Source organism: Branchiostoma lanceolatum, chromosome 18 (assembly GCF_035083965.1).
Source record: "Branchiostoma lanceolatum isolate klBraLanc5 chromosome 18, klBraLanc5.hap2, whole genome shotgun sequence".
NCBI classification, from domain to species: Eukaryota; Metazoa; Chordata; class Leptocardii; order Amphioxiformes; family Branchiostomatidae; genus Branchiostoma; species Branchiostoma lanceolatum.
The window spans coordinates 11,129,253-11,151,215 of NC_089739.1; the positions used below are offsets into that span (position 1 = coordinate 11,129,253).

The window sequence follows — 21,963 nt, forward strand, 5'->3', positions numbered from 1 at the left end:
ATGCTGAGTTGGCTGAAGAAGGCGAACCCGTCACTGCAGCGGCCAACACTTCCTAACCTGCCGAACCCTGCCGACACGGAAAGTCCGCTCCTCACCGTTGCTGCCAACAAGGGAGTAGAGAAGGCAATGAACGAAGCCGCCAGCCGCAAGAGAAAACGTGGCAGTAACGGGCAGTACGACGTGGAGACCCGGGTGGACCCGTCTTTGCAGCGGCCAACATTTCCCGGGCTACCGAACCCTGCCGACACGGAGAATCCGCTACTCACCGCCGCTGCCAACAGGGAAGTGGAGAAAGCGATCAGGGAAGCCGCCAGCCGTAAGAGGAAACGTGGCAGTTACGGGCAATACACCGCAGAGGCCCGTGCAAAGATTGCAAAGCTCTGCATCGAAATCGGCCCCACGAAGGCGGCAGAGAAGATGTCAGAGGAAGTCGGGAGACAGCTCAACGAATCGACTGTCCGCTCCATCAAGAAGAGCTACGAGAAGGAAGTCAAGCGACAGGGCAACAACAACATCCCCAGCTTCCCGAGAAAGACCGCCGGCCAGCCGCTGAAGTTAGGCGACCTGGACGCCGACGTGCAGAGGTTTGTGCGAGACACCAAGGAGAACGGGGGCATTGTCAACCGCTCCTTGGTGATGTCAGCCGCTAAGAGGATCGTATCGCAGAAGGACAGAAGTCTGCTATCAGAGTACGGTGGCCCCATCGTCATTACACAAGCCTGGGCCAACTCCTTCCTACACAGAATGAACTGCGTGGAAAGGAAGGGGGCGAAAGCTGCCAGGAAATAGCGAACTATGATGTTGTACTGTGTGGTTGATAATCAATGACCATGTTGTTGGTAGGCCATTAGGTCAGATTAGCTATTGTAGATCGGGCTCACGTTCAAACTAGGTATCTGTTCATTTATTATTCACATGTTTTGGTGTCTTGTCAAATGTTCTATTTTCTGATGAAAAATAAATGTACATGCGGCGGTGAGAATATACTCAGTAAGTTGTGTTCAACTTTGTCTTGGTCCTTTTAACTGTATCATTTTAAGTTTTTTTTTTGGATAAAAGAATTTGAAAAAAATTGGACATAGAATAGTGTATAGTAGTCTTACTATTACGTATACTCCATTATTCTTATCAAAAGTTATTTTGATGTCGTCGGGCGGTGGAATTTTTTAAAAGTGAAAGATCTTAACATTTGCGGGGATTAGCTCAAATGGTAGAGCGCTCGCTTAGCATGTGCGAGAGGTGTTGGGATCGATACTCGGATGCTCAAGTGATACCCGGATCCTCCAGTTCTCTTTTATCCCTCGACAGCACAACTAGCACACTTAGGGCCCTGTCACACTTGTGCGTATATTCAAGTGCGCGTGAGTTGCGCATTAACATTTTTTGGTTTATGTAAAGTTAGGGACAGAGTTGCTTTCTATTTTTACCCACCGTTCTGCAGCCTAGTGATCGAACCAAAGAAATGACTTCTTCGGCTACAAATTTAACCTAAACCAAAAACATACTAATACACAACTCCTGCGTACTTGTATACACCATACACGCAAACGTGTGACAGGGGCTTAACAGAGACAAAATAACATTTACCTGAATACATATGCAAACTTATGCATACCGAAATCAATTGTCTTCTTTTCAATACAGGTAAAACATAGATTTTTTGCCCACAGTTTTATATGCAAGAATTTTAAGAATTGAAATTTAACAAGGAAATAAACGCAACGATATTACAAGTGTGTGAAATGAGTCTTATTGAAAACACCAACATAAAGGCTGTCTCAGGGCCCCCTCCTATCTACTGGTTACCCTAATTTCAACTGCTGATCTATCGAGAAAATAACGACTACTTATCAACAGTTCAGAGCAACAAGTAATTATGAAATAACTAATAGACATTATTTCATCCCTTTTCTGAATTGTACATAAGCCAAATATTTCATTAAAAATTCTTGTTTTCTAATGCTTTTAATGTTGACACGGTATAGAGTATGAAATATAAGTGTAAAAAAATATAAGCCCATTCGTAATTCCGACTACGCATGTGCAGTGTCAAAGGTAAAGGCCCCTGAGACGTAAACAAAACCGTTGTTATTCAAATCTAGACAATGTCGAGACGAGAATTGTTTACAAGCCAGTGGTCTTCACCTTTGACACTGCACATGCGTAGTCGTAATTACGAATGGGCTTATTGAAATAGGTTAGACACCCCGGAAGAAATTTTCCAAGTTGTCGACTCGTAGAATATGTACAGATATCGTACTGTTTTGTCTGTGCTCATTTATGGGTCCTTCGATAGCTCAGTTGGTAGAGCGGAGGACTGTAGCGGACACTTGTTGTAATCCTTAGGTCGCTGGTTCGAATCCGGCTCGAAGGAATTATTTTGTACTAATATTCTAACATTTGCTTAGTAAACGACGAAATGGTAAGACCAAGGAGGTTTTATATTGGTAAGACTACTACATACCGTTTTAGACAAATACCTGTGTATCTATATCTATAATGGTTACTGTGATTTTAACTGTTCATCTACCGAGAAATTACCACTAGTTATCAACCATATAGAACCCGGTTGCATGTGATAATGAGACATGTATTACAGTAAGATCATGTAATAACTAATAGTTTCGTATCTCTAGCAAATGCAATTTTAAACAAGGATAGTGAATACGTTTATGAAGGTAAAGCATACAGGTAAACAATATATAAACTTTTTTTTTATAAAGACAATTCAAACTCTACAACTGGATAAAATCTGGAGACTTTCTTCCGGACGTTTTGAATGACATTCATTCATCGCTCTTCTTCAGCGTCGCTAGATTAGGATAGTGAATAGACAAACGGTTAAAGAACAGTAGAATTTGGAGTCCATAAAGATAATAACTTTATTTTAACTCAATGCCCGCGAGAGAGCTATCTGTTAATTATAAACAAAACTAAGCAAACAATCGAATACAGCTTGTGTATATATATAACAGAGAAACAAACAAACAAACTAAGAAAAACATTAGATAAATGAAATCATAACTAGCTAGCCTAAACCTCTTTTCCCACTTCTTTTTTTTGCATGCAGTAGTAAGGCCACAGCAAGTAAATTTTATGGATGACATCCTCCGCAGACTCTAAAATTAATGAGATAGGGCGAAAAAAAAACAAGATTCCTATATTTTCAAATTTTGAGATCATAAGTCTTGTTAAACAAGAATTGAGGCAACGAAATATGATATCATGACCAACAGGTCTTTTATTCCTGTATTCAACCAATGAGGTTTCATATTTAATCTAAAACCTCCTTGATTTAATGTAAACATGTCCTTGTAGATGTGTATACATCTCAATAGACTAACTACAACAAATGCAGAAAAGAGCTTGTTGCACCATCATCTGAAGCAACTACACTGGGAATTCATATGCGATGAAACACCTTGTGTATACAGCTCAATTAACTAGACCCCCCCCCCCCCCATTATTTATATAATGTCCTTGCTAGAACAAATGCTGAAAACAGCTTGTTATTATACCATCATGGGCAGGAACTACACTGAGTATTCATATGCAATGAAACACCTTAGACTGTCAACATTAAACTCTTCTTGAAGATGTGTATACAGCTCAATTAACTAGAACAAACGCAGAAAACAGCTTGTCATACCATCATGGGCAGGAACTACACTGGGTATTTATGTGCAATGAAACACCTTAGACTGGCAACGTTTACGATATATTTGACAATTTTTGGCATGTTGACCGCCGTCGGAGGGCAATGAAATTTCTTGTTTTTTATTTCGAAATCAGGCGAAAATTAATGAGCGCGCTGATGTCATCCATAAAAATTACTTGCTGTGGCCTAACGCTAAATCAAATCTTGGGTCACAGTACAATCCAGAAAGTTGACAAACTTTTGTCTATTTGTTCGCCAAACATTCGGCTGGGTAAAAGATTAACTAGGACACAAATCAAAGGCCATATATTACGGAATATAGTAGAAATACACATTTGTTTTCAACGCTTATACATAAGTTTAGAGAGATTATGGTGCATCCAATTGGAAAATTTTACCTTAAGGCCTGGGGCCATGCAAGGAGTGTACAGGTGCCCTAGTTTCTGATCTTTCTGCATGAATCCTTCGATAGCTCAGTTGGTAGAGCGGAGGACTGTAGCGGACACTTGTTGTAATCCTTAGGTCACTGGTTCGAATCCGGTTCGAAGGAATTTTTTTTTATTTTTCAAAATTTCTGTTTTTACGCACCTTTCATGCAAGTATCAAGGTCGTTACATGACACAATTACTCTCGCCAAGAGGTTCCATTCAGAATTTTCTATATCTGCGCCTGGACAACTAGAACTTCGGAATGGGAATTTCTGTAACGTTGACTTTCTATGAAGTTTTCCATAAACAAAGAAACCTAGACTTAGGTTCCAAAATACCATTGAACAATCTTCAAAGTTCAAGCCCACAGAAAAAAGTCGTGTATGCTGGTTTATTCTGTTGCGCACAGCGATTGCAATGGTATTCTTTTATCCATTTTGGCCTTGCGTTGAAATATGTCCGGGTGTCGTAATATCAAGATCCGCCAGGTGGCGCTGTTAGGAGGCGTTACATCACAATACAAAATGGCGACCAGCATATGAGAGCTCGCGACCTTCCAAGTTTTGTTGTATTTTCCACCATTCACAGACTTCTGGAGTGCTTCAAGGTATGTTGCGATGAATATAACTTTGACGTAGCAAACAGTGTCTCATATGTGACCAGTAAATCTAGTTCTATGTAGAGATATATCAGTTTTCCACCTCTCTTGTGTGTGGGGAGGGGGGCGCTAGATAGTTTTGTATTGGGAGATATAATTCTCTAAATCTTGTTTTGTTTCCCAAGGTTTTCTCTGTTTCCTGATCTGACGTCAACGTAAACTAACGAAGTATGGGGGACTGGAGGCTAGAGGTTTTCAGGTAAGCAATCTCATTCTGTATATTTACAAATTGTTTCAAATAGCAGAAAATGATACTTAGTATGAGCTCAAAATATGTTACAAAATTTCACATTATGTGTGTTCTGTGTAGTAGATTCTGATATCATGTATAAACTGTTTTGATGTTGGTCTAGTCTGGTATAACAGCAACTAGGTATAACTACTGGAATACTGAAACTTGAAACAACTGCGAATCTGCCCACCACCCGACCGTTGAATAATTTTAGATCATGGGATCAAATCCACTGTGAACAGTCCATTTTCTCCCCAAATTCAATCCCTGCAAACATAAAGGCATTTTCGTACCAAAGCGAAGCTGCTTTTTTAACAAATGCCAGCTTTTCAACATGTTCATACTGGACAGCTACATCACAATTGTACTCTGTCAGGGCTCGAAATTCATTTTTCGCAATAGGTGCACAATCAATCAATAGGTGCACCTAACCTAAAAATTTAGATGCACAGACCAGCTCATGAACACAGCGCACTAATCGCTAGGCTAAAATGTCTGGACCTGTTAGACTGGTCAATTGATGGTGCTTGAACCCCACTGTTACACATTGTCTAATTCAAGTTTTTGCTGTGGTATTTTTGATACAATATGTGTATATTGTTCTTTTTTTACTGTTCTAGGTTATCCGTTTACGTGTTTTTCCCTGTCGGAATCTTCTGGTACTTCAACCAACCCGACTACTTCGAGGAACACGTGACCAAGCGAAGAGAGGACCGTCTCAAGATGTACTCCAACCCTGAGTACCGGAAAGAAGTGGAGGAATTTGCAGAAAGAATGAAAAGACGTCAAGCTGAGAGACTGAGGAAAGACGAGATGGACTTCATTGTTGATGAAGACTGAAATAAATTGTGCATTTTTGTACTCAGGAATGTTGTTTTTCACTGGGACTTTGACAGATGTGAATACTGCCAAGAATCTCATCATCATATACTGTAAATTGTGAAATATTTACTTCAGTTTTCTGTTTTCACAGCAACCTTCTCTGCAGACTTATTGTGCTGTGCACAGGTGATCTGCTTTAGTACTGTACAGGGAACGAAAAACAAGACAGAGTAGTTTGAAAGTCAGAATCTTCATTTTGGTGAAACTGTTCGGATAGTAGAATTGTTTGTTCTTGTACTTGTTGGGTGTAGTTATTTAGTTATAGAGAAAAGTAAGTTTACAAGTCACATATGTTGTATTTGTACTGCAGTGAACCAATCCCATAGCCCCGTCCACCCTGATCGAAAAATAGAAATTCCGAAATGAAAACATCAAAATGCAAATATTTGACAGACATGCAGCCCCTCTGTCATTTGTCGAGCCAATAATTGCCATGCTATCATTGGTTGAACTGCTAATTACGATGGACAGCCAGGATTGGTTCATTGTTTGTAATCAAATTAAAGTGCTAGCATGGGTTCCACCTGCTGACCCATCTTAAGTATTTTAAAATAACTGTTACTCTAAGAACAGCTGTAAAAATGAAACTCTTGCGGCTTGTCGTAGGCAGAAAAAAATAATATTACATCAAAAATCATTGAATTTTGTTTTTGTACAATAAACAATGTCCAGGCATAAATGAAGTTTTCTTTCATCTCTAATGTATGACATGAATATTGTGAACAAGAGGTAATAGATGAACACATGTATCTTTTAGCAGTACATTAATTTGACAAAAGTAAAGTTGATTTCATTTTCTTGTGAAAACGTAGACATGAAGACAGCCCATACATTTTGAAACTAAATTCTGTTGTTGTGCTTTTTAAGTTTGTGTACTCTGTTACAGCTATGCAGGGTGGCATGCGTCCTTTTGTAACCTTACATGTACTATAACGCCCATATTGTGAAGTGTGGTCTAATCAAATCTTGGTCTAATCAAATCTTTTACTTTCCGTCTATTCAGACCTAACAGGGAAACACAAAGCTGCCTTTTTAATTGACGCTTTTCAATTACTGCCAAAAAACATCACTAAAGTCTTCTTGTGAATGTATGCCACTGTAGGCAGCTAAAAATACCCTAGGACCTTCTTGAAATCCACCAATACCACATGTCAGTTGAAAATGCAACTTCTTATCTACCTGTTAGATCTTAAACATGGTATGTTAGCATGATTACACCACACATATACATTCGCAACATGGTAAAACACGACAGAATAAACATACACTTATGACTCTTTTATTACACAGTGTGTGCCTTTTATTAATGCACCTGTCAGTAAGATGCTATAACATCATAGAGGTCATTAGAATTGTGAAAAATTGCACAGTTCACAAATTATGGCATCACTTAGTCGTTGTCCTGATTTTTAAATTAATACCATTCCCATTAAGATGCTGAGCAAAGCAACTGAGACATTCAGTTAGACACATGTTGGCACAAAGGTTTTGATTTTAGCATGTTACCCATTACTTGTCAAGTATCTTGAAGTTGAACATAAAGTTACACGAGATGGTTTTAGCATCAGTTTAATCTCTTGAAGTGTTTCTTGCATCAGTTGAAGACTTTAAAGTTCATGAAGTGTTGCTACTATCATTTAAAAAGTTTAACATTCTTGAAGTGTTTCTTGTAGCATTTCAAGACTTTAAAGTTCTTGAAAAGTTTCTTCTAATTTCTATCATTTCAAGACTTTAAAGTTCTTGAAATTTTTCTTGTATCATTTCAAGACTTTTCAGTTCTTGAAGTGTTTCTTCTACTATTTCAAGACACTAAAGTTCTTGAAAAGTTCCTTCTATCATTTCAAGACTTTGCAGTTTCTTGCATCATTTGAAGACTTTTGAAGTTCCAGAAGACACTGTTTCTGGTATCTTTCAGGAATTTAAAGTTTCTTGAAGTGTTCCTTTCATCATTTAAATAGTTTGAAGTTCTTGAAGTGTTTTTGGACCTCAGACTTGGGGTAAGGTTTGACAGCCAGACATGTGGCAGTGTTCTCGGGCTGTTCTACCCACAACTTGTGATCCACATTGTTCTGTTGGAGCTGCTCTGCTAACATGCACAAACTCTCCTCATCTTTGGCCTGTAAAAACAAACAAAACAAAAACATAGGATCAGTAACAGGCATTGCAACAGGGAGCTTTCAGGTTTCAAATATCCATCTGTATCCACTGGGCTTTCTCTTAAAACAGTAACAAGGGAGCTAAGAACCAATGGGTAAAAAAGGTGCAGTCCAGGGCTATCACTAATCTCCAAGTAGATGTAAGGGTCAGGCTTATTGTCAGTGTTTTATGCCTGTATTTGCAACATAATTTTAGCATAATTTTGTACTTTTTTCATTTATAGTATTCTAGTTTTAAAAATTAGAATAATAAATAAGGAGTGTTAATGTTGAAAAAAAAAGGCATAAAACAGGGAGAATGAGCCGGATCTTTATATCTGCTTGGTGATAAGGCTATCACTGCCCCCCTCCCCCCTAACCTACCTCCAGAACCACCTTGTGCATACTGTCTAAACTAGACAGATATTCCCGTGTGTTGTTGTCGTCCCTGTAGACGTGTAGTACGGCGGTACAGGCGTGACAGGCCTTACTGCCCCCCTCCCCCCTAACACTGCCCCCCTCCCCCCTAACACTGCCCCCTCCCACCTAACACTGCCCCCCTCCCCTCTAACCTACCTCCAGGACCACCTTGTGCATACTGTCTAAACTGGACAGATATTCCCGTGTGTTGTTGTCGTCCCTGTAGACGTGTAGTACAGCGGTACAGGCATGACAGGCCTGCGCCATGACGGCTCCAGTCGGCCATTTCAGCGCGCGGAGAAGATCTGCTCTCACTACCACGTACTGCACTAGAGGGACAGCCATCTTGGAATATACCAATCTATAACAGGGTTTCAGATATTTATTCGATTTCTGTATTCTTTTGTGTAAGATAATTTTGGTATATAGAATATTCAAAAACTAAAATAATGAATCATATATATTTATTTGGATACTTATCAAAATTGAATTATCACGGAGGATCTTTAATCTTAGCGATAAATGTAATATTTCCCCCCATATCTACGTGTAGTATTCCAGGAATTTGAAAGGCGCCAAGTCTGAAAACTGAATACTTGGCCAGGCGAGTTTGCCTGACGTTTGTGGAATAATTTTGATTCAAAAAGAGCGACTCAACGTCAGACAGCTCTTTATCCTGTTGTTGAGAAGGAATTCTGTGAACCATGAGGCCAGAGAAAGGAGGTAAAGTGTTGCTTGTTGTGCATAATTTATAAAAATTGCAACGTTTTACTTGTTTAGGATTTTTGGGAGGGGGGCAAGCAACAGCATCATCATATTACGTGCCAAAAGCGGGAGCAAATCGTGCATACTTGAAAATATTGTTGTTCCTACATTTAATATGTTTGAAAGTCGTTGCTTTTTTTAGTTATTTACTGTTCTCTTCGTCGTATATTATGTAGAATAGCAAGTTGTTGAGAAATATATTCAATTATCATAAGATTTTATTTATGAATCTATCGTCAGGTTACTACGTTATAAGTATGATGATATATTAATCTATTAAATGTCATCAAAGACGCCTGGCTGTTACGTCACGTGCAAGAAAAAAACATGAGAGCCATATTTTCATTTTTTGTTCAAATTTTAATTTTTTTCATATTTTCATATTCTTTTCATTTTTTTTCATATTTTCAAATTTTCGTATTTTCATTTTTTTCATATTTTCATAATTGCGTCTGAATTTCCATACAGGAATGCTGGAGTTCCTCCAACAGCTGGACGCAAAGGCAACAAAGCTCACCAGTTACCATGGCAACGACAGCCCTCAAGGTCACCCAGGGGAAGGTCAAGGTCAGGGACAGAAAGCCGAAGGACAGAGGACAAGCGACGACGATGCCACCACCGAAATGGAAACGATGATACAAAATCTTCAGGAGAAGAAAAAACAGCTGAAACAGAAACTTTGCACTGGACCAAAACAGGTAGGAAAGAGTAGCCTAGGATATTGGAGTTTTCTTTTTACACAGCCAGTCACTTCTTAATCTCCAAGCAGATCTATAGGTTGCGAAGACCGTATCAAACTGGCAGAAGAAGTGCGTTTGGCAACCCAATTGCTATACAAGCTCCTTCTTCCAGTTGGATACGGTCTTTGCAATCCATTTGGCCTGCTTGGAGGCTAACTTCTTACCTGCAGACATTTCGGTGTCAGTGCCAGACACCTTTCTCGCCGCAAAAGCGCCACCTTAATCGGCTACTTATAGCGGTGAGAAGCAGTACTCCAGTTAGAAGCTCTGAAGAAGGTGTCTGATAGACACCGAAATGTCAGCAGGTGAGATTCCTGGTTGTGTAAAAAGAAAACTCTAATATCCTATGTTCTACCAACCTGATGAAATTATTTTCGGAAGTAAGTGTAGCCTGGTATCCATCCTAGGATCGCTCCTAACCTCTACCAGCTGCAGGCTCTATGGGTTGCTGGAAAAGTAGTATAAATATTAGGCAAAATAGACAGATATGACATGCTACAGGAGTTCTTAGCTGTCCGAAAATACAGAAAACTGCGCTGTACTACCATTGCAGTTGCAGATGCCCCCCTAACACTGTCCCCCTCCCCCTAACCTACCTCCGACTTTGTTGGTAATTATACTAAATTTTTAGGTAAAGAATTCAATGATGTAAGTAACAAAATGACATGTAAGCATATGCCTTTTTCTGTTTAGCTCAGGGTGCGAAATACTTTTTTGAGCCAGGTTGCCCATGTTGCAACCTAGGGCAAATGATAGGTTGCACATCCAAATTTCAGGTTGCTCCAGCAAAATTCACAGATTTCTTCAAATTAAGCTTGTATGTAGCGTATAATACTACTAATATTTCAAAATACAAACTAGATAGTATTTTGTTCCCATTGACCTAACAACATCTTTTTTAGCCAAGGGCAGTGTGTTTTTGTCTTTTTCAGCTCAAATTCCACAATCTATGAAGGGTTTTGGATGGTTGAAAACGAAAAAGTGTTGATTTCTTTATTTCAATTGAAGATTTACCGAATTTTATGAGAGTGACACTGTGTTTTGTGAGCTTCCAGGGCTCCGATTGAGATCTTTGGCTCAAAATATAAGGTTGCACACTGCGCTACCTGGGTTTGGAATTAACTTGCACCAACCGAAATCTTGTTGCACTGTGCAACGTGCAACCAGGTATTTCGCACCCTGTAGCTTACAAATAGCTATTTTGGGCAATGCATATTGAAAATATTAATGGTACTAAGTAATTATTAAAGTAATACCAATTGTATGGCTGTATCCATACATAATAATGACAGTACCTCTTGATATAATGAAATTGCTATTATGAAATCAATTATAAGTTGCATTGATTTTGTTTTCCAGGTATTTGGGAGCCTTGAGAATAAAAAGTTGCGGAGGTTCAAAGTGAAGACTGAAGCTGACAGAGCCTGTGTGAGGAGAGCTACTGACTACATTAAACAGAGGAAAGCAGAGGAGCTAAAGAAGGCTTACAGTTTTGCAGGTATAGTCAAACTTGTCTAAGAAGACCACCCAGGGGACCGATAGAATCTGGTCGTCTTAGACATGTGGTCTTCTTACAAATAGAGATTGACAAGTCAAGACAGAGGCACCGATTTCAAAGTTTATGTCAAGAATGCTAAACAAGATGCACTCAATTGTTTAACAGCTAGCGCATATCCGATATACTGCTTTCCACATTTACCATATTTCTTCCCTATTTTCCTGGGATATTTTGCTAAAAGTCATGAAAATTTGCATATTTTTGTGGCGAGCTGCGTCACTTTTACCATCGGCATTGTCTGTGAAAACTTGTGAATGGAGTCGATACCGCATAACTGTATGGTGAACTTACATATATTTTTGCCTTTGTGATATAATAGTCAGAATACTATCTATAATGCTAAAAAAGAAATTCTCTTAGAAAAACCTTTCAGCTTTAAAGATAATGAAACTGGAGCCATGTTTCTTTCCTTTGATATCAATATCAGATTGTGTTTCAAATAAAATCAGAAGACATAATTTTAACTGTTCCTTGTCTGCAGGTATCAGTATGGCCCGTGTGTCTGAGTCCTGTGTTAGTGTGACATGGGGGACATTCTACTCTGGACAGTACAGGGAGACATACCAGGCACACATCAACATTTCTAACAGCTTAAAGGTGAGACATCGTTCAAAATACCTCTGTTGGACAAATTATATGATTTAATGTGTGTGTGTGTGTGCAGCGGTGTAGATTTGTGACATCTTTTATATAAGTGTATGTTTTTGGGTGCATATGTGTGTTAATGTACAATATGTTATGTTTTTTGTTTGTATTGCATACCCGGTAAACCACCTCAAGGTTTGTACTGAAGAGTACAAGCTGCATATCCGGACAGATTTATATGATCCACTCACATCGGGAAGGACCCCTACTCTTTTCGATTAGTGTGGTGGGTTCTTTAAGTTTAACGTGCTCGAGGTGTGGCTCTCCTCAAACACGGGACCTCCATTTTATATAACATCCTATCCGAGGGACGTCCCTAACCGAAGTTAGGTACTCAATTTCACCTGAGTGAAGTGAGGAAAGCTGTATAAAGTGCCTTTCCCAAGGGCACAACGTCAACGGGACAAATCAGGGAACCCCGGATTCGAACCCGGTACCTCCTGGTTCTGGGGCCAAACACCCTGCCACTGCGCCACCGCGCATGTACATGAATGTGTGTGTGCATGTGTGTGTGTGCTCACATTCCACTGTGTATGCATACATGTATCTACAATCATGTGTAAAACTAAAACTGTGTTTATATGTGCTGTACATATGTAGTGGCATGTGTGTGTGTGTTAAGATAACATGTTGTATTACCATTAGAATCTTTCGCAGCTTTTAAAGTAATTATTGCTAAATACTGCTATATAATGCTAAAACTATTTAAGATTAAGTGCCTAAAACTACTAGTAGTATTATCAGTAGTTATCTTGACATTTACAAATCATACTAGAATGAATCAGAAATATATATATTACAGATTTGCGCAGCAAAACCTTTGTTAGATCCGTTGGCATGTGTGGTGGCTGCCATCTTGAATTGTGACGTCACAGGGTCATCATGTTGGATGTTACCATTTTATCGGGAGGGATGTTTTTTTGGTCGCTAATGTTGGGCGTGACCATTTTGAAGGAGTGGTGTTTGTTCTTGCTAGTTTCCAAGCAGATGTTTTGAGAAAAAATCATAGCATTCTCTCTTTTTTAACAAATCTGCACACAACTATCACACATTCAACTCAAATAAAAAGAAAAATTCAATACCAATTCATATCTGTAAAAAGACCCTGTAATCGCTAAACTAACATAGCAAACCTAAAGTGTATATGTAGCACAAATACTTAACTCTAGTTTACATGTACATCCACAGATAGACCAGCACACCCTCCCCACCATTTTACCTCTGGAGGAGCTAAGCTCCGCCCACCTGAACGCTGACCTGAAGCGGTTTCTCTGGGCGGTTGGAGACCACCTGAACGCTTACGTGTCCAGGAGAGAGCAGCTCGAACAGGCTAAGGTCAGTTTGTAGTGTGCTGTTGTCAGCACTTATGCTTCTAGCTATAGATTAAGGGTTAGGAGAGTCCCGGTAAGAGTCTCATCCTTAGAATATCTGGTTTACCATGGCCATATTCTCTTTCTGTGCTTGCTTAATTTTGCAATGCTGATTTTTCTATGAAGACAGGTCCCCAGTAATATTTCCTTATTTTTGTCCAATTATCTCAGAATAAAGATACCATGTAATGTGTATGAAATAATCACACATTTTGAGAATGTCCAGTCTAGTGGTTAGCGGCCCTGCCTCTGGACAACAAGTCGTGAGTTTGAATCCCAGCTGTGTTGCTAACCTGGCATGCACGCTACTGTAAAGGGTTGCTGGAAAGGACCCTACCCTCTCCTTCCACTGCTTTTTACTTCCTCAACCGAAGTTAGGTACCCATTTTTACACCTTTGGTGGAATGAGGAAAGTCTCATTGTGCCTTTCTCAAGGGCATAACATCAGTCAGGGGATTGGAACCCAGGACTTTAGTATGGCAGGTAATATATGTATAATATATGTAAAACTGTTTTGAAATCCATTTCTAATTTATTATTCATTTTCTGTATCATAGATGGCCCATCCAGACCTGTTACAGACAGAAGTAGAGGCCAGCGCAGGGTTTGACTTCCTGAAACTGACTCTGACAGCACAGCGGCAGCAGTTCAACACCACACTGGTCTACAAGGGTGGGCTGAACACACGACCTACCACTGTGGAAATACAGGGTAACTCACTACATACATTTGTACATGCTTATTAATATTATTAAGTTACTAAATCTTTAGTTTGGGTACAAGTTAGCTTTAAAGTTTTAACTAATATTAATAATAAATACATAGCTTTAAACTAGATGGCCATTGAAAATCACAAACGTATGGTGTATAGCAGTACTGAAATGTTTGTGGTTGTTTTATTTTTGCTGTGACCTCTCCAATGAAAATTCATGACACCTTGAGTTTGCATTTTCAAACTGTATCATACTACTAAAACTGTACTACAGAATTGAATTTAAAGCACCACAAAAACCTCATCTCCCCTTAAGCTTCTACTGCCCTGCAAAAAAATATCCAAATTTACAGCTCTGTTTACTTCTCTTGATACCATGTATGAAGCATCTAGATCTACAACTCAATTGTGAAGAAATGACGTGAGGTCTGGAATGGCTTGGCTGACGGCTTGGAGTAAGTCAGTAGTATGGTCAGGGTGTGTTTAGGAGTCAAATTTGACTCTTAATCTAAAACTGATCAGACTGTTGGTGGACGGGGACCATGTTCGGCTATGTGTAACTGGGACTTTACCTACAGATACATGTCCCTGTGTCAAACCTCTGCACGTAAAAGAACCCAACAGACTTATCGAGAAGAGTAGGGGTGACCTGGTGAGCTTGGCCGTGGTGAGGCCGCTTTGCACTAGCACCACTGGTACTAGCTGCTTGAAAAAGCATCATGCTTCACCTCAATTGAGAATGACTGTGTTACCTTTTTTTTTGCGTTTCGGCGCCTTCGCGCCGGAACGCAATGTCCTGGCTTTTACCTTCGATGCATGCATAGCGCATGCAGGATGCTTCGATGCATGCTGCAGGCATGCTGTTTGGTTCAACACTGTGTCGCACACCAGAAGACCTTATATGGCAATACGTTCCCAAATCCTTGTATAGCCGTTGCCTTATATGGCAAGGGAGCACGAAAAGGCAGGCAGGCTAGATTTGCATGACACACAGGAGGGCGACCGCATGTAACTGCTACAACTGTTCGGAAATATCATTGCATTGTGGTTTCGGACTTTGATATCCTGAAAAATGACCATATTACATCTATTCCACAAGATTGCAGAAGAAAAAAAATGATTTCGTCAAGAAAACGACCAAAAATCGACATAAATGATACCATATAGTGAGGTTATAGCATTACGTACAGAGAGACGGGTTACGTACCGCAGCTTAGCCCATCTGGCAACGCGAAGCACTTCGGACCTAGAAGATCCGGGTTCGTGTCCGTGCATGGATTTTTTTTTCTTTTTAGATATTGAATATCAAAAAATATATTGATATTATATTAATCTATCAATATCATATTTATGAATATCATTTTTTCATTTTTTTCATTAATGAATAAAGAAATATTTTATATTTGTTATTTTTAAATATTCATTTAATATATACAAGGCCTTTGTCTTATGAACAGGACTTCATAGATTCCAAACCCGGCAGTCGAATTTTTCTGTTCATTGTAATGGAAAATACCGTGCAGCGGCTCCTATGCGCGGTAAGATGATTCTTGCAAAACACTCGCCACTAAACTTCTATCCCCGATGTAAACAGAGGCTCTTGATGTTGTTTGCAAAACAGCGATCCTTTGTTACAGTAGCAAATGCTCCATTGTTCAGTATCGACTTCATTCAGACAACACGGACGTGGAAAGTGGCGCCGCTCGGCACAAAACTATGGGAATTTTCATGAATTTTAGCAAAATTACCCAGGAAAATGAGGAAGAAATGTTGTAAATGCGGAAACCAGAATAATACGGATGAGGTAGCTGTTGATTTGTTTGACATTTGGTAGTCATGTTAGATAGAACCTTAGCTGTTATGAACTTCTATTTCACTTAATTACCATAGTGCTGATGATTCAATGGTGCTTTTTCAAATTTTATGTTTTATTGCGTGCCATGTACATAATTACATTGATAGCTTTTATAATGAGCCTATTGTACATTTCACAAATAAGTACAAGTTGTAGGCCAAGACCAGCTTTTTCAAAAGCACTTAAGTTAAGTGACGTAACTTCAAAATTGCTTTCCCCAATCTGCCTTTCTCTATTAAAACAGTACTCATTTCCCAAAATGACAATTTTTCTTATAGACTGAACAGCCCTTGAGTGACTTTCTCTGGCAGATTTTACTTCAAGTAAAGGGAAAAGACAATTCACACTCATAAACGTAGCCAAAACGCCAGCTTTTTTGAAAAGCTCTTGTTTACAATGTATACATGTTTGTATTTATGTTTCCTTCTGCACACTACAGATGATGACCAGGCTGCAGAGGAGACAACAGGCAGGATAAAGGAGGCTTTTCTCACCAAATCTCTTCCTGAAGCTTTAACAGACATAGCCACTTATCTGAACAGCAGTTTGTGAGCTGGATAACAGTCCGCATTTCAGTGTGGACAAGTATGAAGAATTCTTCAAAATCAAAGAGCAAGACCCTCCCGAAACATTATTATGCAAGATTTTAAAAATTCTTTTCAACAACGTTGAACAATATAAGGTGAGAAAATCATTGAAACACTGCAGTCTAATAATTGAAAGTTTGCCATTCAAAGGGCTCCGTTTTTGAAGCCATTTGTAGGTATTTTATATTTCAACTGTAATTGTTGGATTATCCAGAGTGCTACCATCATCTGAAAAGATGGAAGGATGCCTACCGTGTTGGATTATACAGATCTAGACTTCATACATGTAGTATTACAAGGATCATGATTCAATAGGGCTTGATATACAAAAATAGATATATTAGAATGAAATAAAATTGGAGTTGTGCAAGTATATCTGATTTCTACATTGTAAATGCATCTAATACCGATAATATGTACTTGGTGTAAGTGTATTAAAGACTTTAGGGATATCCAAATTTGTAGTGTCCTTCCTAACATAAAATCACCAATTTTATTTTGTTGTTATTCAATGAAGGTTTAAGGACTTCAGACATTATAAAGTCTTGTCAATAAAGTTCATTCATATCTCATCCTCTCTCTGTCTGTACTTTTGTTTGATTATGATTGATATCTAAGAGTTGTATCTTATATATAATTATGTGGCCACTTTGAAACCACAGACTCTGAGATACAAATTATTTCACCATAGCTTTTATTTCTCAACTTCTCCAAAGAAAAAACAAACTTAATACTAATGCCGGCCTTCCAAGATATGCATATATTTTCTGAATATTAAAACAAAAGTTTGTAATGAGAACATAACATTTAAACTGAATCATTCTCACCTACATAGAAACAAACCAATGGCAAGAGCATTTAAGAGAGCCTTAACATAGATATGTTATTGCCATCAAAACTACAACAGTTTTACTGTACAATCCATTAATGTGCAGCTCTCTACAAAACAATTAACTCATTATTTCCCATTGTATGCAACTCATAATATTTTTGCAATTTTTAAAGGAATATTGAACCAGACGTTGCTTTCTTCTAATCATGCTCTCTCCACATTTAACACCTTCCAAATAGCATATAACCATTTCTCCTTTTGAAAATATGCATTATGGAAGTAAAAAAAAAATTCATAATCATATTCTTTATAATATTGTGGCTGGAACTGCAACCTTGGAACAATATGGTGTAGCCTTAGCCTTACATGTAGTGTACATCATGTTCATTGAATAAAGCGCTTCGCTCACTCAGTGGTTTATTTGGTGGTTATTTAACCAATTAAGCAAGCCCATAATATTATGTACACATCCAAAAGATGACCCTATTTCCTCCACATGTTTAATATAAGAAAACCAAATATCTTACCATAATTCTAAATTTTAATCATAACATTTGTACAAATAGGAAGGAATAAAACTCTATCCTATAGCTAGCAGTAACATACATGTAGTAATATCTACACATCATAAAGATTGCATCAGAATAATATTGCACCAGAGTTTTCTCACTAGAGATCTCTATACATGTACACATCCCTTCTCTACTACATGTATATATTCAATACCAAATAATCTTGCAAACCAACCCATAGCATATTCCCATGATAAACTTTAACTGAAGACAGCTTTTAAAGCTTTGGTTGTTTCTTAAGAAATGGTGGGAAAGTTTTCTAGAAAGTCTAGTACATGTTAGGAAAGTTGGCATGTGTCAAACGAAGACACTTTTCATGTCTTTTTGCTTGGCTAAGAAAAAGTTGTTTTTTAACGACTTAAGCATTATTGACAGTGCTGTATTTCCAACAGGGCTGTTTAGCCATAGTCGATGCTGTAGGGCTGTCGTGAATTAGGATTTTACCAGGGTCAATACTGAGCGACGGAGGCCTTTATGTATTTCCAATTATGACATCACAGTTAACAAGCTAGTGTGATGAACCCCCAAGAATCAGGCCCATTAATTTGCATGTTCTGTAATTAGATTTAAATGAATTCAAATTCACCTGGCAAATTTTGTGTTTAGCAATCCAGCATGGCGGATAATGATTATAAGCTGTTTCACGGTTTGAACTGCTCATGCACAAGGTCAAAGGTGAAGGCCCCTGACTTGTAAACAGTCCTTATCTAGACCCTGCCTGAAACTATGTACGGACGTGTTTTAAAGGCAGGCTAAACTTAATTTCGTATGTATTCGCGGTGTGGTGATGAAATACTGGCGATGTCCAAAGACCTTTGACCTTTGTGACGTCAGATTCCACACCTGCACCATAGGAATTACTCCAGAGGCCATTCCTCCGACTCGGAATCTGACGTCACAAAGGTCAAAGGTCTTTGGACATCGCCAGTATTACATCACCACACCGCGAATTTCAAATGCTGTAAAACAAGTCAGAACTGGTCGTAGTGGTATATTTATCATACTGCAGTATGCTTTACTGTAAGTTTAGCCTGCCTTTAAGTCTCAGGGGCTAATACGTTACATTGCGCACACATAGTTTAAATCGTGAAATGGCTTATATACTAAGTCTTACAAAAATGCCGTAGCAAATTAGCTGATCGTTTCCCAACTGCATATCCTTAACAGTAGTCCAGCAATTCTAGTTCACTGTACATCAATTTTAGCCAGTTCACGTAGTACAAACACCAGTCTCATATTTGTACATATTTGTAGGAATATTGTGTAGTTACAGCTGATAGAAACCATGGCAACTGTAGAGATATAAATAGACAAGTAGCAGCATCGATAGAACCCCCTCAAAACCCCACATATTATGTACAATTTCTAAAGACACATTGCAAATAGACACTAGTTCAAGACTAATTTTAGAGTAACCTTAGAACATACAATGTACATGTACAGATGGAAAGTATACAGATGTTTGATAAACTTTGATGCCGAAAAATACAGAAAATGCATATCACTATTACACCGTTGATAGTCACTTACATGTAATATCGAATTGTTTTCAAGAATCTAATATATACAATTTTCCTATAGACCCTGCATAGCACTATAGACAAAAGTGTTGATTTTCCACTCTTTTCAGACTTTCCTTACTCATCATTATGATTGGTTGAGCTGATTGGCTTAGATTCTAATTCAATTGGTGTAGCTGATTGGCTTAGATTCTAATTCAGTTAGTAATCATTACTACGAAAAGAGGTGGGACGTTGCAAGCACCTAAAATCAAGACTGCGAACCAATTAACATGTAAAAGTTGATGAAAAACATTTTCAAAAGGTGTGCGTATAATTGTTATGCACAAGTACAGGAAAGACATATGAACGTAAACATCCAAAAGAGGCTGTTGGAAAACTGCAAGGCATTATGGGTAATGTTCTCAGGTATTATGGGTAACTCACACTGGATTATGGACAAGTGATACAAAACATATCACCATTTCAAGCAAAAGGAGAAATAAAGTACTTTCTACAGTATAACAAGTTCAGAAGACCCTTGCAGAAGAATTCATTATTTTTTACAGAAGACAAAATTTGTACAATCCTCAAAATACTAAATAAAGTTGAGAATAAATGTAGCTACTTATGATATCATAATGAAGACTTCTGCCAGATTAAAGCATAAATAATTGTCCAGCCAATTATATTTTATAGCAGCTTAAAACAAGTTGTCAGTCATTTGCATATCACTCTACAGACTTAGTGAGTTCCATCTTTAAATAAGTTTTCAGAGGGAAAAGTCACAGACTATTAAAACAATTTGATTATAATTTCATTTTGGTCTGTCACTTTCAGATCAAGAAATTGCATTGATTATCTTGCAGTTTCTAATAGAAATCTAAATGTTTTTTAATTTAGAGCGGTGGGTTTTCAATTTGGCTAAATCAGCATTTTAGGTTGATTCATTGTTTTAGTGTGGGAGTGGATAAACCAGTGGAGAGCCAATAAAAAAACAAATTTTGTGATTATCTGTTACGAGGTTTTCTTGATATCAATTCCAATCCGAGCAGCTTTTAACAAATTTAATATTTCTAGCAAATTTATAGATTTCCAATAATTAGTATCATCGTAGCTCCTAAAAGCTGTGCAAATGAGGCTTATCCTTTTTTTTATTTTGCGGGGATTTTGATTTACAACTTCATTTCATAGACATACCTGGCGTTTTCCTGAAAAAGAAAAAGCCTTAACCTCGCTCATAAATAAATATGTACTGTACTGTAACCTTCGATATTTATACTTTAGTTCAGGATCTCACCATGTCTTCTCGTCTAAAACTATACGAAACAAATAACAGCAAAACCATTAGGAAGCCCTATTCACACGCTACCATTAAGCTCTCTTCCACTAAAGACCTTCATACACTCTAAATCTATATTCTTAACCCCAAACCCATTGCACATTTTAGAGAAATGCAAGCAAGGATCCTAGAAAATCAAATCCCGCATAATATACATATTTTTCTAAATGTACAAAGTAGGAATTCCCTTTTCTTACCATAAATTCAATGTTTGAAACCTAACATCATTTTTTGCTCTTAACACCCATCCCAACCCCTGAGCACATTGAAGCATAAAGTTGGCATGACGTGCTGTCTTTAGCGCATCATAGCTTGGGTAGCGTAGAAGTTATGAGGCCGTTTCTCGTTGTCCCGTTCGGCTTTTTCTTGTTTTCGAAAAGCGTGGTCTCCTCGTCGCTTAGTAGGTCGTCCGACTCGGACATCACCAAGCTGTTGTTTTGCTTTTGGCCTGAAAAGGAAAGATAATGAATTCAATCAGTCGGTTTGGAAATATCCTAATTACATTTGAATAAGGCCACACTATTTAAATTTTTTGGTTAACGGTATTTAAAAAAAATGCTAGATTGGAAAATTAACAGGAAAACAGAATCTCAGAGGAAAGTTTGTACTTTGGTGCACAAAATTTCAGGGAGTGAACAGGGTCAGGTGCAAGTTTTCACCCCAGCCTTCTGTTTTCATGATTTTTTTTTTGCTAAAATTTAAAAAAAATCTGTTAACTAAGAAATTAAATTGGTGTGGCCTAATCCGGAATGATCTTGACTTTGCATGACTTTGCACATGCTTTGCTATTGACTTCTCTAAATGCTCAAACCATTTGATACTAAAAATTTGGGGAGAGATTTTTGATAATTCACTATGAGAGAAAAAAAAACAGTTGAGATTTTAAGAAATTTACGGTTAAAAAAGGATCGCAATGATCATAATGTAGGACATCAATATTGTCTTATGATTAAGACACTCATGTGTGACAGACCTGTGCTCCTTAAACACTGTCCGTCATTCCTTACCTGTTGTCTTCTCACCTGTCTGAGGGACAGGTACACGTTGGTCCTTTCCGTCTACGCAGCATGAGG

General features: G+C 38.3%; 4 protein-coding genes and 2 non-coding genes across 10 annotated transcripts in view; 4 read left to right on the top strand and 2 right to left on the bottom strand.

Moving 5' to 3' along the window:
• Positions 1-2,286: 2,286 nt before the first annotated feature.
• On the top strand, positions 2,287-2,374 carry Trnay-gua (transfer RNA tyrosine (anticodon GUA)). The gene is given in 2 exon segments: positions 2,287-2,323; positions 2,339-2,374. It is a non-coding gene; the product is annotated as a tRNA-Tyr (tRNA).
• Positions 2,375-4,120: 1,746 nt separating this feature from the next.
• On the top strand, positions 4,121-4,208 carry Trnay-gua (transfer RNA tyrosine (anticodon GUA)). Its single transcript is given in 2 exon segments — positions 4,121-4,157; positions 4,173-4,208. It is a non-coding gene; the product is annotated as a tRNA-Tyr (tRNA).
• Positions 4,209-4,575: 367 nt separating this feature from the next.
• On the top strand, positions 4,576-7,140 carry LOC136423914 (protein PET100 homolog, mitochondrial-like). The gene is made up of 3 exons (XM_066412305.1): positions 4,576-4,693; positions 4,870-4,943; positions 5,597-7,140. Exons 2-3 carry the CDS (start codon positions 4,915-4,917, stop codon positions 5,814-5,816), a joined length of 249 nt encoding a protein of 82 aa, XP_066268402.1. The 5' UTR covers positions 4,576-4,693; positions 4,870-4,914; the 3' UTR covers positions 5,817-7,140.
• A 577-nt stretch (positions 7,141-7,717) lies between these two features.
• Positions 7,718-8,767, bottom strand: LOC136423912 (putative peptidyl-tRNA hydrolase PTRHD1). 2 transcript variants are annotated; one of them, XM_066412304.1, is made up of 2 exons: positions 8,570-8,767; positions 7,718-7,975 (listed from the first exon to the last, which is right to left on the bottom strand). In XM_066412304.1, exons 1-2 carry the CDS (start codon positions 8,756-8,758, stop codon positions 7,805-7,807), a joined length of 360 nt encoding a protein of 119 aa, XP_066268401.1. In that variant the 5' UTR covers positions 8,759-8,767; the 3' UTR covers positions 7,718-7,804. The 2 variants fall into 2 exon arrangements, 1 of the variants encoding a protein (XP_066268401.1); XR_010753810.1 differs by lacking the exon at positions 8,570-8,767 and adding an exon at positions 8,378-8,502 and having other exon boundaries at positions 7,864-7,975.
• A 279-nt stretch (positions 8,768-9,046) lies between these two features.
• LOC136424193 (centromere protein O-like) lies at positions 9,047-16,854 on the top strand. The gene is made up of 7 exons (XM_066412704.1): positions 9,047-9,136; positions 9,647-9,876; positions 11,278-11,416; positions 11,958-12,073; positions 13,310-13,456; positions 14,049-14,202; positions 16,498-16,854. The coding sequence occupies exons 1-7, from the start codon at positions 9,118-9,120 to the stop codon at positions 16,608-16,610; spliced, it is 918 nt and encodes a 305-aa protein (XP_066268801.1). The 5' UTR covers positions 9,047-9,117; the 3' UTR covers positions 16,611-16,854.
• A 3,951-nt stretch (positions 16,855-20,805) lies between these two features.
• The window catches only part of LOC136424148 (dyslexia-associated protein KIAA0319-like protein), a 45,299-nt gene continuing 44,141 nt past the window's right edge, over positions 20,806-21,963 (bottom strand). For 2 of the 4 annotated variants that reach the window (XM_066412620.1, XM_066412619.1), the window contains exons 24-25: positions 21,898-21,948; positions 20,806-21,338 (exon numbers count right to left, since the gene is read on the bottom strand). In XM_066412620.1, the coding sequence (XP_066268717.1) occupies positions 21,196-21,338; positions 21,898-21,948 (194 nt within the window). In that variant the 3' untranslated portion in view covers positions 20,806-21,195. The remainder of the gene's footprint in view (positions 21,339-21,897; positions 21,949-21,963) is intronic. The other 2 variants (XM_066412622.1, XM_066412621.1) reach the window with 2 other exon arrangements.